The sequence below is a fragment of the Lissotriton helveticus genome, chromosome 2_1 (genome assembly GCF_964261635.1).
Source record: "Lissotriton helveticus chromosome 2_1, aLisHel1.1, whole genome shotgun sequence".
Classification (NCBI taxonomy): Eukaryota; Metazoa; Chordata; class Amphibia; order Caudata; family Salamandridae; genus Lissotriton; species Lissotriton helveticus.
Genome location: NC_136059.1, coordinates 1,953,344,186 through 1,953,362,564, shown reverse-complemented (window position 1 = coordinate 1,953,362,564; position 18,379 = coordinate 1,953,344,186). Strand labels below are relative to the sequence as shown.

The 18,379-nt window shown below is 48.5% G+C and overlaps 1 protein-coding gene across 1 annotated transcript in view; it reads left to right on the top strand.

Moving 5' to 3' along the window:
• The window catches only part of SLC10A7 (solute carrier family 10 member 7), a 757,514-nt gene that overhangs the window by 633,625 nt on the left and 105,510 nt on the right, over positions 1-18,379 (top strand). The window contains exon 8 of the mRNA XM_078676893.1: positions 4,245-4,410. Within this exon, the coding sequence (XP_078533019.1) occupies positions 4,245-4,410 (166 nt within the window). The remainder of the gene's footprint in view (positions 1-4,244; positions 4,411-18,379) is intronic.

The following is an 18,379-nucleotide window of genomic DNA, read 5'->3' as shown; positions in this document are numbered from 1 at the left end:
CAGTTGGCTTCACCCTTTTTGCCTGTTGGTCTTGGGTGTTTGTGCTGCGGTGTGGTCCTCCTTCACTACATTTTGAAATTGTTTATTGGGAAGGAGGGGTATATGGTTTGTCAATGTTTTATTTGCTCGCCATTATTTTCCTTTTCCTTCTAGTTACGCAGCGTTCTTACTCTTGTGGAGTTGTATTTAGTTTTGCATCCCTGAGTTTGAACTTTTTCTTCTTCTGTATATTTTCTTGTCTTGTCTATAGTTATGCCTGTTTCTTCACACTTTCAGTTTTCATTTAAAAGGAAGGAGACCATGTTATATCCTCATAGTTATTGTATGCTACCCAGCCTAGCTGTCAAGGTACTTTACAAGTCAGAAAATTATTTCTAACTTCCAAAGTGCCTTTTATGATTGTTTCCAAATTGTAAAGACCGAGTCACAATGATATGTATCAAAGCTTTACGAATGCAGTTGCAAACCAATGCCCTACATTGTATTGTATTGTAATTACATTTATATAGCGCTTACTACCCCTGACAAGGCGTTGACACGCTTAACATGGTGTGATAACCCATTTTCAAGGTGGAAGTTGTCTTTGGGGTTGGTGGTGGTCGCCTCAATCCATCAGACTATGGTCCTGGGGACATCTGCATGTTCCCCAGAAGTAATTCCCTTCATGTTGCTATACTGGCCTTTTTATGGACTGGGCTGATTTATAACAAGCATTGGTAAAGCCAATAGGTCGCGCCAATGGGAATTCTATTGCCTTTGTCAATTTCTTTTATACATGGTGTACAGCAGCACGGGTGCTGTGCAGCATGGCTGAAAGCTATAGAAAAAAGTGCTATGATGTGGCCATAGCTCAGTTCAAATGGTAGTGACCCATTTTCTTAGTATCGGATTATTCTCTGCCTCCACAACACAATGATTTAATTATCTTACGTGTGAGCTGAAGTTCGATGTGTTGACTTTGCATGAATACCGCGCCAAAAAGGCCATGTTGAGTAGGGAGCGCAGCATCGTTGTCATCTTTGTAGCATCTTGAAACCCTTTGGTGTGACTTTTGGGTGCTTTTTTCCCTAGGTGCAACAGAAGGAGGCAAGCCACAAAGGAAGAGGGGGGCGGTGGATAGAGGAGACGAGCAACAAGAGGGCTGACGGGTGCACCAGACAGTCAACAACCCAGGAGGAGGGTGAGCAGGCAGAGCAAGCAACAATGCAGGAGAGTCTAAGGAGGAAGGGTGTGCAAGTAAAAGGAAAAAAGTACCTTTGAAAGTGACGAGCAATAGGAGGACACTAGGCAAGGGAAGCAGTACTTGAGCCATGCTACAGGGTAGGATCAAAAACATAAAGAAGTGATGCCGGCACTCGCTGACCAAAAAGAAGCCAGGAAATTAGAGTGGCAATAAAGCTAATTAGTGGTAAGCAATGGGCAGACTCCACACACCCCTGAAAGTAAATAAAATGTCTTGCAAGCGACAGTGCATGCTCTGTTTCAGGGAAGACCTAAAGAATACGGTGTGGGATTATCCGGGGACGAGAGGGCACAAACTGTCAAAAAAGCGGAGGTGCCTGCCTAACATACTGAATGGCATAAAACAACTGACAGTGCCCCCCCAAACATTTAGGTGAACTAGAGTGAAGGCATTAGACTGTTTAAGGAAAGGGTGGGGATGTGTTCGGCCTGAGTGCAAACTGCCTTTACCACACAGGTATTTGCGCCTTTACCACACAGTACTTTACCAAGCTGAACAATTGATGGACAGAATGCAGAAAAATGTCATACATTCACCCCGGTACAAAGATCTGGGCATAAATCCATTGTTTTTTTGCTCACCAATCTAAAGGAAGAACATAAGATTGACATTACAGCCAACCAATGGTAGGTAATGAGCGAGCTAAAAGCATCTTTTAGAGGTTTTTTTATGAACAATAGATTGCTTCAAACGACAGCACATTCGCTCTTCTCAGGCAAGATCTAAAAAAGAATTCGGGCATGCAGGGAATGAGAATCCTTCACTGCGTGTTTAAGCCTTTGCGGGGGGGTTGCAAAGTGCCTCTTTGCTTGTACATATTAATGAGGCAAGCAAGCAAGAGGACTTGCGACCTACTTTCCATGTGCATTTTGTGATGCAACTAATTGTTCTATTAGTCGCATCGCACAAAGGAGGACATGTCGCTAACCCCTAGGTGTGCAAAAAAACACCTACTGGTTTGCAACCTGCCCTTTGTACATGAGGCCCATTGTTTTATATTATAGGACACATAGTTCGAGCTTTGGGAAAGAGGGTGTTTATGCTGAAGAGTGCATGGTGTGTGTTTTGGGGGAAACGTTCTATATGGGAACAACGTGTTTTTGTATTGTAGAATACTTAGTCTATTAACTATGAATTGTTTTGTTTTTTTGTACATTTTCGAATACACTGACGAGGCGACCACAACATTGTGGTGCTCTGAAGGTGCGGAGAAATATGCTCACCAAAAAAGGCTTTAACAGAGTCAGGCCTTACACTGCTGTGTGAATGTGATCTTGTGAGCATGCACAGGGCCGGCTCTAGGTCAGTGCGACCGGTGCCACCGCACCGGGTGCTGGCTTCCTGGGGGCACCGAGTTTGCAAGTTTATTATGTTTTTAAAGCACCTGCTGCAGCGTTTCTTTCATCTGACAATTACCAGGCCTCACAAAAATGTCAAGATAACTCATGTGATTAATTATCTTCCTGGAGAGAGATCAGGTTTTGTAAAGTTGAGGTTTGACTTATGTGAAGTTAGTGCAGAGGGCTAATATGCCTGCTGCAAAGAACGTGTACCAAGTATATTACAGAGTGCATATAATATAAACAGATCAGAAGGTTACTGCTTTTAAAAGAGACATCCTTTTGTTACTTCCAATTTATAACTTAAAGTCCTAAGCTATTAACTTTCATCATAGAACTGCATACCCACTACAAAGTATACATTAGAACATTGATTAATGTTGCAAAAAGGGTTAATTTGGCTAGAAATCGATTCTTGTTATTAAAGAAAATTCCCAACTACGCTGTTTCTTTTTCTACTCTGAGTTTGTGCTTCTCCACACCAAGCACTCTTAAACTATACTGCCTACCAGTATGGATGACATGCGACTCCTACACTTTTAGTCCTTTGGTAACATTTCCTATACACCTATTTACATACGTATGATTGATTGTCTCTGTGTAATGTGTGTGTAATGCAAAGTGTTCTGACACCCTACACTGCTACGAGTGGCGCTATATAACTAATTCAATGCATCTGAGAGAGTGGTTTTGGAGACTTGGTCACTGTTAAAGGGTGCCAGTAAGAGAATCCGTGGTGGAGGTGGTCTTTGGGTGGGGAGAGGGGGGGGTGCCAACTAACATTGTCGCACAGGGTGCCACCAGCGCTAAAGCCGGCCCTGAGTATGCACCTTCATTGCTGCCACCATTACTCATTTTTCGCCTACTCTCAGGTGGATAAAAACACTCGGGTACCATATGACCATTTTGTATCAGTCTGCGTCCCAGACAGTGGCTTCATGCCTTGTGTAACTCTTGAGTGGCAGTACCATTCTTAGTAAACACAGGAGCAGGAAGCTGTTGGAAAGTTCGGGCCTGCAGTGTTTTTGTTCACATGCTAATTTCTGGTATCCTAAGAGCATGCAAATGGCATTTGTCTTAAAACTCCAGCTATTCGCGGCGTGAATTATTTAAGCTCCCACAACACATGCACTTTTGCTTTTCAAGCATGAGTTATAATTTAATTAAAAAACTTCTGGTGCATCGCTGGACCATTAAATATTAAAATGTTCCATGGATCACTTTCGATTATCTGCCGTTCGGAAATTCCGGAAGATGTCAGATTTTTTAAGTCCCCCCAAAGTTGCGCTCGGCATTGTCTGTAGACGCGAGGGGGGCTGTGATAATTACACGCATCCATTAGCATCTGCGGAAGAGGGAAACTTTGGGGAGCCTTAATGGGCAGGTCTCCGTGACAGCTAGCAGAACGCATTTGGCGTGATTAAGGATGGATTTTGAATACAGTTGAATCTATCCTCTCATTACAGCAGCTCGGGGAAAGTTGCACTAAAAATGTTAAATTCCCCAGAAGGGGAGCGGCGGGGCTTTGAAACCCTCCGTGGCCGTCAACAGAATTTCCCTCGTCTCTCTGTGCCTTTCAGCTGTCGAGATGCATCTTGCAAAGCCCAGCCTTCGCTCCCTTGCCTCCCCAACGAGTCAACCTTTTGTGCTCTGTGTTTCAGATTGTGCGGAGGTACATCAAGGACTGGCTGGAGAGGAAGAAGCCTCCTTTTGGGGCGATCAGCAGCTGCGTCCTCCTCATGATCATCTACACCACCTTCTGCGACACCTTCTCCAACCCCAACATTGACCTGGACACCTTCAGCTTAGTTGTAATCGTGTTTATAAGTAAGTTTCACAACATGGAAGACTGCTGATTGGCGTGTTCAGCCCATATCTCGCTTGCACTGGGTTTAAGGCCTTTTTTATATGACTTAAGGGTGAGAAATTAAATCATTTGGCATAGGGAGCTGTGTCATCTGGAAAAAAATAGACCTGTTAAAAGATGCAGTAGGTTATCTGAACTAACTTAGGCATTGCACAGAAATTGACAGGCGATTACTTTCTTGAGATGAACACCTTTGTAATGTATTGCAACAACATTGAATCATTCCTAAACTGACCCGAACCAGAAGAAGGTATTACATCCTCCATACATGTAGTCTGTTGGTGGAATCAATTGACTAAAACTCATAGGATCCTTCTTTGAACTCTTAATGATGTGTTTCTTAAAGTTGATATATCATATATTACAACAATTTCTTGAGCCCATTGTAGACAATATCAAATAGCGGAGACAATCTGGCAGTGAGCTATTGTAAAGTTCACCACGTCAAATAGGAGAGGCCTAGTGCTTAACCTAGGTCCAGAAATACACAAAAGCCAAAGGATGGGTTACCAAACTCCTCGGCCGTTCTAAAAACTCTGCAATAGCAGCAAGACGCAAACACTAATAGTGGCTGCCTGAGGAGAAATGCAAATCCTATGTGAGGACTAAACCATACATTTCTTGAAGGAAATCAGATTGTTAATTCCAGAGTGCAGAATGGGAGAGGTAGTGTCTCAGTGACAGAGCCACAGAGAGAGAGTGCCTCTGAAAGTCAGTAGACAGACTCCATGTGAATCACACCATGAATGCTCATGGGGATGAACAGAGAGTCCTGTTTTGTGTGGCAGTGGAAGACATTGAATGTGTAAATGGAGATACAGAAATGTAGTGCCTGGGGGTAGAAGATGACAATATGTGGGAAGAAGAGCAACAGTGTGTGCCTATGGTTGAACAATTAGTATACAAAACAGTGGTGAATGGAAAGCTTGAGTTAATCTCAGCCAGTGGTAATCACTCGGGCCACAGCACAATCAATCGTTCTTTTGCACACTATGCCACCTCAGTTTGCAGAGGTGTGGAATTTAATTAAAAATCTACTTGTCCATGGGACAGATTGCTTCTTAAATCTACTTGTCCTGTAACAAAATCCACTTGTCCCTTTGGTACCATGTAGTGTAGCGACAAATTATAGCAGCAGTCTCATTATATAAGAGCACTGATAATACCCTCTCTGATTATGCCAGTGCTTATACTATAGTAAGATCTGAATAGTAGCAATTCCCATATTTTGACAGCTTTCCTCAGGTCTGCAAACTGGAATTGGAGGTAGTGGTAAGCATAGTTCCAGGGTTGGAATGCCCTTTTGAGTCTGTGCAAACCTACTAACTTGCATGTTTTAGGGGTTTTCACCAGCTCTTCTCTAATCTTCTCCCAAACTGAGAAAGGTTGGAAATGTACTCCTTTACAAGGGCAGGAGTAAAGCTTCTTCCAAGGTTGGGGAAAAAAGTGGTTGGAGGGAAAGTGAACAGGTGTTTGCTCAACAGGTTTTTGCATGAGCAAATCTACACTGCATACTTGCTTGTGCTACAATCGGACCTCATTCCAGGCCTACTTCTGTAAATTAGTGTGAATCATGATAACCGTAAATCTGCCCTAATGCATGTTCATATACCATGGCTGTACCCTTGTGATTTTCATAAAAAAATGGGCATCAACTTAAGTCTGGTGCTAACCAAGACCTTTTATTTTTATTGAAAGTGCATCTCTTACTCTTTCAGTTGGCTTCACTGTGACTGCATTCTGCTCTTTCACAAGAAGCATATCAGCACACAGTTTTGTTCACTGCCAGGTACTGCTGTCGCAATATGTTGTTTTTGAGATCACAAAATATTTGTGTATTTTGCCAATGTTTGTTATACTGGTGAGATCCCGGCAGCTCCTACAACGATATTGTTTTACAAAAAACATTTGAAAACAAGACACACATTGACAAAACCAAAAGGCTGACCGTCAATGCCAGACCAATTAGCTTTGCGAATGCTTGTTTATTTTCATGTTTCCCATAATCTTGTTGAAACTGAATACACTGATTTTCCATTACGAATATTTTTGTAGAAATACTAGCATGTATACACACATTTTATACTAACTGATGCTTCAAAGAAATAGTAATTTAAGATTTCAGTAATTTAGCTAATGTTTTTTTCCCTAGTTGCATTTGTGAGTATTTTATTTTGAAAGCAGAGAATCATCAATCTTGCCTTCAAGCTTCTGTAGATATTTGCATCTTAGAGAGCATTCTGGGAGCATTATATGTAGCTTCATATTGTTAAACTTAGCTAACATGTGTATACATTTCTATACTGAAACCACTGTCAGCAGTGCATTCTGAGCTTCTAAACATTTCCTCTGAGCACTTACCCTAATAATAAAGGACTTGTATTAATGAATCATGAATACAAGTTCGAATAGCATTAACATAGGGACACAAATATTATCCAAATAGCAGACAATTCCCTTCCCAATCCATAATGTGTTACTATAAATTGGCATCCAAAGGGTTTGTGCTGCAGGGGGCTTGGCCTACTTGTCCCAAGGGCAAAATAAAACATAAACATCTGTTGTCTTTGATCCCAAACAATATGTCCTGGGCGTCGGGCTATAGGAATTCCACACCCCTGGTTTGGGCCCAGCTGTGTCTGTCTTGACCCTGCTACCAGTGGCTGAGATTAATTCAAGCATTCCATCCATCACTTTTCTATGCTTTAATATGTCGCCCAAAGTGGGTCTGGTATGCCCCGACGTGGGTCCCGTGCACACTGTGTCACTGGAATAAGCCATATCAGGCTGATGAGCCCGTAGCTAGGGCGCAATCGGGCCTGGAATGCTTGTGTTCTGGTTCAGGGAGGACCTGGCTTGACATTTCGGTCTGGATTAATCCTATTGGAGCAGGGTCAAAACTGATTTGCATATAGCTGGGTCCAATCTGAGATGGCATGGTATGTAAAGTAACAATGGACTGTGGTGTGGCCCGAGTAAATACCAGTGACTGAGATTAATTCAAGCATTCCATCTATCACTTTATATACTTCATTAACGGTTGAGCAAGACACAGTTTGTTTCATCAGTTAAGATGATGATTAGTGCCTACTAGGTAAAGCAGACATTGAGTCTGATGTGTCCTTCACATTTGAAATCCTGTCTGGGCCCTTTTGATGTCTTCTGTCGTTAGAGATTCTATAAACATTTTGATGTTGAAATTTAGGGTATGACCTCTGCACCTTCATATTTGAGATAATCCAGCATCAAGCTTGGACATTGTTGGACCTGGGCCTCTTGGCAGGGTCATCCCTAAACTTTTTGCCTTCCTCCAATACTCTCTCTGACCTGTTTTTGTTGGTTTAATGACTCTGGGCACTTTGCCACTGCTGACCAGTGCCAAAGTGCATATGCTCTCCCTGTTGTAAAGTGTACATGTGATTGATGTCCATGATTGGTTCATTGGATTTACTGTTAGTCCCCAGTAAAGTGCACCAGGAGTGCCAGGGCTTGTGAATGCCAATACTGCTAGTGGGCCTGCAGCGCTGGTTGCGCCACCCACAGAAGCAGCCTTAAAATGTGTCTAGGGTCTGCCATTGCAGAACCTGCGTGCAGTCTGGTACTGTCATGTTGGCTGGGCAAGTGCACACACTTGCCAGCCCCTAAACCTTCCCTTAAACTTCATATTAGTCACCCCTATGGTAGGCCTGAGGGCAGGGTGCATTGTAAGTATAAGGTAGAACATGCCCTGATGTGTGTGGCATGTTCTAATAGTGAATTACTGCCAAATTCGTTTTTCACTATTGTAAGGCTACCAGTTCCCTTCTAGGCCAGATGGGCTGCTGGAATTATTACGCTCTATAATCCCAGCAGGCTCAGGGAACATGGTAGAAATTAATGTTTAGTATGCCTGAACTCAGAATAATAAAATACTTCTTTTAGTAAAGTTTATTTTAATATCCTGGGTTTGCAAATGCTACTTTTAGAAAGTTAGCCTTTGCTGGCCTAACCATTTCAGCCCGCCTCTGCTTGGATGTGGATCTGACTGTCTGGTGTGTGTGAGTGACAGGGCTGGGAGTTGACAGGTAGTGAATAGCAGGATGACACCTTAGTGGGTGGTGGGAGTTTCCCCTGAATGATGCATCAGGCTGTGCTCTGCCTCCACAATGCTGGCTCCGCCCTCCTGGGGAGCGACTGATGACTCAGCCTGCACCTGGCCCAGGAAGGACCGAAGCTTGTCAACAAAGTGCTCAAGCTGCCCCTGTCTTCACAATGCCAGCTCCGCCCCCCTGGGGAGCGGCTGATGTGCCTGCCCTCACACTGCATGCAGAAGCCAGAAGTACCCACAACAAGTGCTCAGAGACTGGAGCAGTTATGCAGAGGCCCCCCTGGCCTGCTAGAACAAAAGAAACTGGGTATAAAAGTAGGAGCCCTGCTCCTTGTAAATTAGATCCTGTTTGCGCTACAGAAGAAACTCTGCCCGAAGAGAAGGACCTGGGAGGACTACAAGGAAGAGTGCTGTCTCTGGCCTGTGTCTGGTGCCTTGCTGCAGAAGGAGAGGAAAAGAAGAGACTACAAGAGACTTTTGCTTTTATTTTGAACTTTGTGCCAAACTTCTAAAAAGATCTCCAAGGGCTTGCTGTGGAACTTGCCCCCTGACCAGCGCCCCAGGAACAGTGGGCGCTACCCTCCCTGACAAAGGCATCAGCTGTGTGTGCTGCTTATCGCTGCAGCGCTGATTGAGGAGGACGAGAGCATCTACACCCCCTGCACACCGTGACCGTGGGTTAAGCCAGTCGCCCTAGCAACGTGAGGCCCAGCCGCCGCTGGCCCGAGCACCGCGACGGCGTCTGCATTCTGCCCCACGAGAACAAAGTAACGGAGGACCCGTCCGGTCCAAGCATCGAAGTCTACTGGGCTCAAGCGCCGTAGATTCCCCCGCAAAGACGGACTGCCGCCCTTTGTCCTCTCCCCCTATCAGCGTCCTGCCTGCCTGCCCCACTGAAAGGGCATCACCGCGACCGGCACTTTGGCTGGGTACGTCCCGCACTTGGGGACCGTACTGCCACTGCGCCACACTCAGCCGCCGCCGTCAGGACTGAAGCGAACCCTGAGGAAAGGACCTGTGACCCCATCGAGCACCGCCGCCCCCGGGTGACCCGTGACCTGCGCCGCCTCGAGCCGCAGCTCGCCTCGCCCGTCAAGGAAGCAACGCGACGTGGGACAGCTCCCCCTGCAGCCGTCCACTTCAAAGATCACCAAAGAATCCAAAGGTACTGTGTTTGCCCCCTCGCGGTGCGAGCGTCCTGCAATCTGAGCTCGCACCGCGCTGTGTGAACTTGGGCACCCCGGGAGCCCAGCAGCTGCTATCTGCCCGGCAGCGCGAGCCGCCCCTGAGTCAGAGGCTCGCACTTCTCCTGGCCCCCGAGGCCCCCTCCTGACGCTCCCTGTGGCCCGCGGCCCCCTCCACTCGAGTCGCGCCCCGAGGGGTGACTCATTGCGAGAGCCGACCCGGCCGTGCCTTGCGTTGCTCACGCGGGAAGCGTGCGCTTTGGCAGGCCGGGCCCGATTTTCTCCGAGAAAGTGAGCGGAGACGGAGGAAAGCGCATTGAGGCGCTAGAAAACACTGAACCTTGCTAAACCTGGGCAGAAGGCCCAAAACATTGCATTTGGAAGAACTGTGACATTATTAAGAGTAACTGGAACCTTGCATTCTCAAAAGTAACCAAGACTGTATTTACAAGCCTGCTTCTAAAAAGTATATAAAGAGAATATATTTTTAATACAATACAGTTTGGTGTCATTGTGTGGTGGGTTGGTTGTGTTGGTATGATATTGCAAATGTTTAACCCTATGTGCCCCAGAGATTAGCCTAAGACTGCTTAAGCCACACTACCTAGAGGGTAAGCAGAGGTTGTCTTGAAGGTAACCCTCAGCCCTGACGGGGAAGAGAGAGTCCCTGCTTGTCGCCAGTGCTGCGCTGCGCCAACTAGAGACTCCCCCTTCCTACATTGGACGCAGCGGTGAGGATCGCGAATTTACATTTGCAGTGTTCATACATTAACTATTGACCATTGCACAGTGATGACAGTCCAGTAACTAAGCCACAGACTTTTTTTTAATTTATGTTTTACTGAGAGAATCCCCATTTGTTGTGAAGTCATGCCTGGATCAGTCAGAATGGAAATTGAACCAGCAAGAAGCATCATGGATTTTGGTAGAGCCCTGTCGCCAGAGGAGTTGACGGACAGGAAGGAGGCCAGAATACATGAAATGAAGTTGGCGGAGCTGAAATTGAATTGCAAACTGGAGCTAGAATCTAGGAAGTTAGCCCTGGAAGAAATGAAAATGGAGCTTGCGCATGACTTAAGAATGAGGAAACTTGACTTGGAGCTCGAGGGGCGTGAGGCCAGGAGGGCTTCAGCCCAGCAACAAGAAATGTGTGTAGCTCAGAGATTGAGCTTTGCTGAGTTGGAGGTGGAGTCCAGCTCAGCTGGTGGCAGCAACCTTCAGGTATCTAGTGCAGACAGCATAGTGCGCCCACCTAGAGGTATGGCACCTGACTTGGAGGGGGTTAACATACACCAGGAGGTTCAAGGGCATGAGGTAGCTCCAGTTGTGCGCAGCGTCCCTGAAGGGAATAGGGTAGCTGGCGTAGGAGTTCATGGTCCTAGTGGTGGGAGGGATTCCCCCATGGTTGAGGTCCTGGTGGGTGAGTGTAAGGACCGCCCAGAAGAGTGTGGGTTGTGTGACAGAGACAGTTCGCTACTGTCTGGCCAGTCTCAGAAGAATGGTGTGGAGTATGTGTGTGAGGCGCTGGATGGAGAGGTGAAGGATGGTTTGGTTAACCCTGCTAGGGGGCTATGTAATCCAATTGTGGGAGAGCATACTTTAAGTCCCAGTTTTCCAGAGCTATGCCAACACCTGTTTGAGAGTGAGTTCTCTGACCCCAGGGAGCTCACGTTGGAGACAGACCTTGTGGTGGATTCCAGAGGGTCTGGAGAGGCATTGGGGTGTGATCCTGTGGGGAGTGGCTCAGGTATCTTCCAGCCCAGAGTGGTGGAAGTGGCGCAGAGTAGCCCAGCTAGGTCCTGTAGTAGTGAGAGGGGTGTAGGGCCTCACGTCCTGTCCTTAAGGGGGAGGAGTGAGAATGGGTTTTGTCCCGGTAGTGCCCAACCTCAGTCTCAGAGCCTGGATGGTTCTTTAAGGGAACACCAGGTGGGGAGCCTAGGCTGTCCGGATGAGTCACCCGCTGAGGGGGATCCTCCAGTGGCTAGAGAACGTGGAGGCCCTGTAAACAGAGCTCCAGTAGTTCTGGTGTCTGGCAGTACCGCTCCAGTTGGGAGGGTGCAGAGGTCCAGAAAGAGGGGCGAGAGGGGGAAAGAGTCCCCAGTGGAAGAACCAGTGGGTCAGGGGCCAGCCAGCAGGGCTGCGTCCCCGGTGAATGACCAGGGGGACACCACTTCTGTCCTGGGGGATCTTCCCACACTGTCAGAGGGACAGGGTTTGGGAGAACTGCGCCAGGCAGACTGTCGCACGAGTCATGAGCTATGTGCCACCCTCGGGGGGGGCATGCGTGCTCCCCGGGAAGTCCTGGTGCGCCAGGCAAGTGTTCAACTGCAGTGTTGGGTCCCTGAGTTGGAGAGTCAGGTTCAGGTGTTGTCTGACCTGGAGGGTGGGACCACTGTAATCAGTGTCCTGGCCCATGTCACTTCTAGGGGTACCACTCCAGTTGGGAGTGGGCAGTACTCTGGAAGGGGGTGCAGAAGGAGGGAGTCCTTGCCTCTTACCCCGGTGCAGTTTGAGGGTTTAGACCCTAGGTTTAAGGGCCAGGTGCAGGGTGTCCCCCCTGACCTGGTGCCCCAGTTGCAGGATAGCACCCCTGAACTGGTGGGCGAATTGTGCAGGTCACCTGCCCCAGGTGCCCTGACAATTCTGGAAGGGGGTACCACTCCAGGTGGGAGGGTACAGAGCCCCAAGGAGGAGGACCGGGTGTGGGAGAGGCCACCCCAGTCTTTGGTACAGCCGCCAGGTACAGACCTGGGGCTGGTGGGTCAGCGCCAGGGTGACATACCTGACCTGACAGGAGGGAGAGTGGACAAAGGGTGCCAAGCACCTGGGGCTAATGCCCCCCGCTCTTTAAGGCCACAGAGGTTTGAGAGCCCTGAGAGGCATAAGGCCTGGGTCTCATTCCTGACTACTGTCAGTGGCCACTGTGACATTTTTCTGTCTGCCTGTTGGGACACACCTGTGAGCAAATTAAGGTTAGAGGCTGCACAGGTGGTGTCCACAGAGGAAGAGAAGGGTGCCCCATGGATTAGCTGGGTGGACCCTGAGAGTATGGACAGAGGAGTTGAAATAGGTTCAGTTTGGCGTAGAACTGGAATGTGCCCCTGCTGTTGCGGGCCAGGTCCATGTTCTATCGCCCTAAGCAGGGAAGTCCATCACAGTAGTGATTGGTCTACCCTGCGTTTTGGCTGGAAGGGGGTTGTGTTGGACCTGGGCCTCTTGGCAGGGTCATCCCTAAACTTTTTGCCTTCCTCCAATACTCTCTCTGACCTGTTTTTGTTGGTTTAATGACTCTGGGCACTTTGCCACTGCTGACCAGTGCCAAAGTGCATATGCTCTCCCTGTTGTAAAGTGTACATGTGATTGATGTCCATGATTGGTTCATTGGATTTACTGTTAGTCCCCAGTAAAGTGCACCAGGAGTGCCAGGGCTTGTGAATGCCAATACTGCTAGTGGGCCTGCAGCGCTGGTTGCGCCACCCACAGAAGCAGCCTTAAAATGTGTCTAGGGTCTGCCATTGCAGAACCTGCGTGCAGTCTGGTACTGTCATGTTGGCTGGGCAAGTGCACACACTTGCCAGCCCCTAAACCTTCCCTTAAACTTCATATTAGTCACCCCTATGGTAGGCCTGAGGGCAGGGTGCATTGTAAGTATAAGGTAGAACATGCCCTGATGTGTGTGGCATGTTCTAATAGTGAATTACTGCCAAATTCGTTTTTCACTATTGTAAGGCTACCAGTTCCCTTCTAGGCCAGATGGGCTGCTGGAATTATTACACTCTATAATCCCAGCAGGCTCAGGGAACAAGGTAGAAATTAATGTTTAGTATGCCTGAACTCAGAATAATAAAATACTTCTTTTAGTAAAGTTTATTTTAATATCCTGGGTTTGCAAATGCTACTTTTAGAAAGTTAGCCTTTGCTGGCCTAACCATTTCAGCCCGCCTCTGCTTGGATGTGGATCTGACTGTCTGGTGTGTGTGAGTGACAGGGCTGGGAGTTGACAGGTAGTGAATAGCAGGATGACACCTTAGTGGGTGGTGGGAGTTTCCCCTGAATGATGCATCAGGCTGTGCTCTGCCTCCACAATGCTGGCTCCGCCCTCCTGGGGAGCGACTGATGACTCAGCCTGCACCTGGCCCAGGAAGGACCGAAGCTTGTCAACAAAGTGCTCAAGCTGCCCCTGTCTTCACAATGCCAGCTCCGCCCCCCTGGGGAGCGGCTGATGTGCCTGCCCTCACACTGCATGCAGAAGCCAGAAGTACCCACAACAAGTGCTCAGAGACTGGAGCAGTTATGCAGAGGCCCCCCTGGCCTGCTAGAACAAAAGAAACTGGGTATAAAAGTAGGAGCCCTGCTCCTTGTAAATTAGATCCTGTTTGCGCTACAGAAGAAACTCTGCCCGAAGAGAAGGACCTGGGAGGACTACAAGGAAGAGTGCTGTCTCTGGCCTGTGTCTGGTGCCTTGCTGCAGAAGGAGAGGAAAAGAAGAGACTACAAGAGACTTTTGCTTTTATTTTGAACTTTGTGCCAAACTTCTAAAAAGATCTCCAAGGGCTTGCTGTGGAACTTGCCCCCTGACCAGCGCCCCAGGAACAGTGGGCGCTACCCTCCCTGACAAAGGCATCAGCTGTGTGTGCTGCTTATCGCTGCAGCGCTGATTGAGGAGGACGAGAGCATCTACACCCCCTGCACACCGTGACCGTGGGTTAAGCCAGTCGCCCTAGCAACGTGAGGCCCAGCCGCCGCTGGCCCGAGCACCGCGACGGCGTCTGCATTCTGCCCCACGAGAACAAAGTAACGGAGGACCCGTCCGGTCCAAGCATCGAAGTCTACTGGGCTCAAGCGCCGTAGATTCCCCCGCAAAGACGGACTGCCGCCCTTTGTCCTCTCCCCCTATCAGCGTCCTGCCTGCCTGCCCCACTGAAAGGGCATCACCGCGACCGGCACTTTGGCTGGGTACGTCCCGCACTTGGGGACCGTACTGCCACTGCGCCACACTCAGCCGCCGCCGTCAGGACTGAAGCGAACCCTGAGGAAAGGACCTGTGACCCCATCGAGCACCGCCGCCCCCGGGTGACCCGTGACCTGCGCCGCCTCGAGCCGCAGCTCGCCTCGCCCGTCAAGGAAGCAACGCGACGTGGGACAGCTCCCCCTGCAGCCGTCCACTTCAAAGATCACCAAAGAATCCAAAGGTACTGTGTTTGCCCCCTCGCGGTGCGAGCGTCCTGCAATCTGAGCTCGCACCGCGCTGTGTGAACTTGGGCACCCCGGGAGCCCAGCAGCTGCTATCTGCCCGGCAGCGCGATCCGCCCCTGAGTCAGAGGCTCGCACTGCTCCTGGCCCCCGAGGCCCCCTCCTGACGCTCCCTGTGGCCCGCGGCCCCCTCCACTCGAGTCGCGCCCCGAGGGGTGACTCATTGCGAGAGCCGACCCGGCCGTGCCTTGCGTTGCTCACGCGGGAAGCGTGAGCTTTGGCAGGCCGGGCCCGATTTTCTCCGAGAAAGTGAGCGGAGACGGAGGAAAGCGCATTGAGGCGCTAGAAAACACTGAACCTTGCTAAACCTGGGCAGAAGGCCCAAAACATTGCATTTGGAAGAACTGTGACATTATTAAGAGTAACTGGAACCTTGCATTCTCAAAAATAACCAAGACTGTATTTACAAGCCTGCTTCTAAAAAGTATATAAAGAGAATATATTTTTAATACAATACAGTTTGGTGTCATTGTGTGGTGGGTTGGTTGTGTTGGTATGATATTGCAAATGTTTAACCCTATGTGCCCCAGAGATTAGCCTAAGACTGCTTAAGCCACACTACCTAGAGGGTAAGCAGAGGTTGTCTTGAAGGTAACCCTCAGCCCTGACGGGGAAGAGAGAGTCCCTGCTTGTCGCCAGTGCTGCGCTGCGCCAACTAGAGACTCCCCCTTCCTACAGACATGATGCTGGATGTAAAGGAGGACAGTCACCAGTCATTTTAAATGGAAGAAAGGAAACCAAGGCAGACGTGCAAAGGATTCACTGGGAGTTTACGTCAGCTGAAGGGCTCGGACAGAGTACGTGAGAGCGCAAAGGAGAGAATCGAGGTTCTGCAACTATAGTAGAGAACTAAAGCTCCAGTTAGCTGAAACTAGAATAAGACAAATGTAAAAAAACAAAAACTGATTGCCAGAAAGTTCATAATATGTTGTCTTTAAACACACTACAGAGAAAGTTGGACAGGGACATGGTGGATAGGGTGACCAGTATTGGAACTTTAATAGATTCCCATGCTTGAATCATTCCCCGTCGTTGAGATGGGATTCCCCGGTATACATAAAATAGCAATAAAAACCATTACAAAAAAAGAAACTAGGCCTAGGCCCATTCTAGTTTTGAAACATTTCCACCTCTTTTTGTAAAAGAGACCAAAAATAATGAACAACCAATCAGATTAGCCTCATCCTCTAGAACCTACCTGAGAGAAACTCAGACCCTCAGATTTACTACCGCACATTGTTCAAGGGAGTCTCCACTGAGCTCTGCTTTGCTTTTCACCTGTTTTTCAACAAAACCCACTTGAACTACGTGTCAATATGTCTAACAAGGAGAAGAAAGCCCTCTTCAAGGCATGTGCAACCTGTGCTAAGAAGAGGCTTTATGTGGAGGACAAGCACAAGGATTGTATTTACTGTCTGTACCCAGACCATAAGGCAGCAGGCTATAAAATATGCTGGACCTTCTCAACGGAGACCTTGCGAGACCGTGAGGGGTGTCTCTTGACCTGGCTCCAGAAGCTTAAGTCAAGGAAGGAGCCAGTTTCCAGTGATATTGATGAGGCCTCCTCTGCTTCATCTTCTAGGAGGTCAGTGAAAAGGGGTAGGTCTTCCCCTTCACCTTCTAAGGACCGTCCCAGTAAAGCCTTGAAACAGATCTCTCATAGGTCTGAAAGGCGTAGTCCCAGCAAATCCTCTCAAAGAGGTGTAAGGGAGAAGGAAGGACTATCAGTAGGAGTGTAATCTGAGAGAAAGTCCAGCTCAGTTCCCCCATCCTCTCCTCCTGCAGCTCCTAAGGCCCTTAAAAAGCCCTCATCTGTCTCTTCTGATGGAAAATCTGTGAAGAAAATGCATGTGTCGACAACGCTGTCAACGACTCCCTCGATGAAAGCTTCAAAGGTACAGTCAAAGTCCTCGTCTCCTTCAGTTCCGACACGTCGATGGGCTCGTCGACAGTAATGTCCTCGTCTCCATCTACATTGCATGGTTCGGCGTCGATGGCTTTGACGCCAATTGTGGGATCTGCAACACCTTTGTCGTCGACGATGGTGTCTATGACTTCTACAACGGCAACCACGTCTACTACGACGACGGCGGCAGCGTCTGCTGCAGTAGTGACGATGATCTCGACGACGGCATCGTCGATGGCGTTCATGTCTTCGTCGTGGCAAAAATTGCAATTACGATCCGGAAACGCCAGATTAACCCTGAGATGACTTCTCCCAGGAGGGTGACACCTCTACCACCTGCACTCCTCCTTGAAGAGGAGGGATCTGAGGAAGATGATGGGCCCTATGGGTATGCAAATAGCCTGTCTCAGTTGCACGTTAAGTGCCAGGACACAGACTCTGAGGAGGAATATGTGGATGAGCAGCAGTATGATCCTCCCTTAGGTTATCAAGGGGTCTACCAACAGCAGATGGTCTCTATGCCTGCCTCCCTACTAACAGACTTGCAATTCATGCTGTCGGACTATAGGCGAACATTCCCAACACAATCTCCGGCTCCGGTTAGGGTGCCACTTACAGCTATTCCTCCTGCACTGCCTTCTGCCCCTCAGTTGCCACCCCCTCCACCACAGCCCCTGGCTCCGGATAAACCGCATATCGTCCCTCTCACCCAGGATGACACCTCTGATGAAGACCAGGGTAACGTCACTCTTCCAGATCCTGACAGTGAGTGGAATGACTATGTTATTCCTGATCCAGCTTCACCTTATCCAGTGGGTTGTCCCCCTGGAGATATAGGGAGATTCCATAATTTGATGGAAAGGGCTGCCAAGAGATTCGAACTGCCCATGCCTACGGTGCAGTCCGAATGTTTCCTTTATGACTTTAAGGAGCCTTACAGAAAATCTGTTAGACCATTCCTATCGTTGGTCATGTCTGGGACGAGGGTCTAAAGGTCATTAGAAGTCCAGCAACTGTGATTCCAGTATTTCCTTGCCTTGAAAAGAAATATAAGGCTCCAGAAGATAGCCCGGCCTGCCTCAGCCTAATCCGGATTTCTGTTATCTCCCAGGCAGCCCAAACAAAGTCCAAAAATCCTTCGCCCCCCACTTCACAACACCTCCAGATAAAGAGGGCAGACACCTCGATAACGCCTGCAAGAGGTTTTCCTCCATGTCCAGCCTGATGGTCAAGGCTGCAAACGCCTTAGCAATCCTTGGTCGCTATGATCGTCAGATGTGGTGCGATCTTTCCCCCATCTGGATCAATTGCCGGAGCATGCGAGAGTGGAGGTAAAAAAGATTCTTCAAGAGGAGGAGAAAACCTCATCTGAAGTTATTGACTGTGCAACTCCTGGTGGAAGGCAGCTTGGCAGAGGAGGATACCAGCAACAACGGTATTCTTCATATGTGTCAGCCTCTCAATTTTAGCGCCTGCAATATAACCAGCGGCAGGGACAA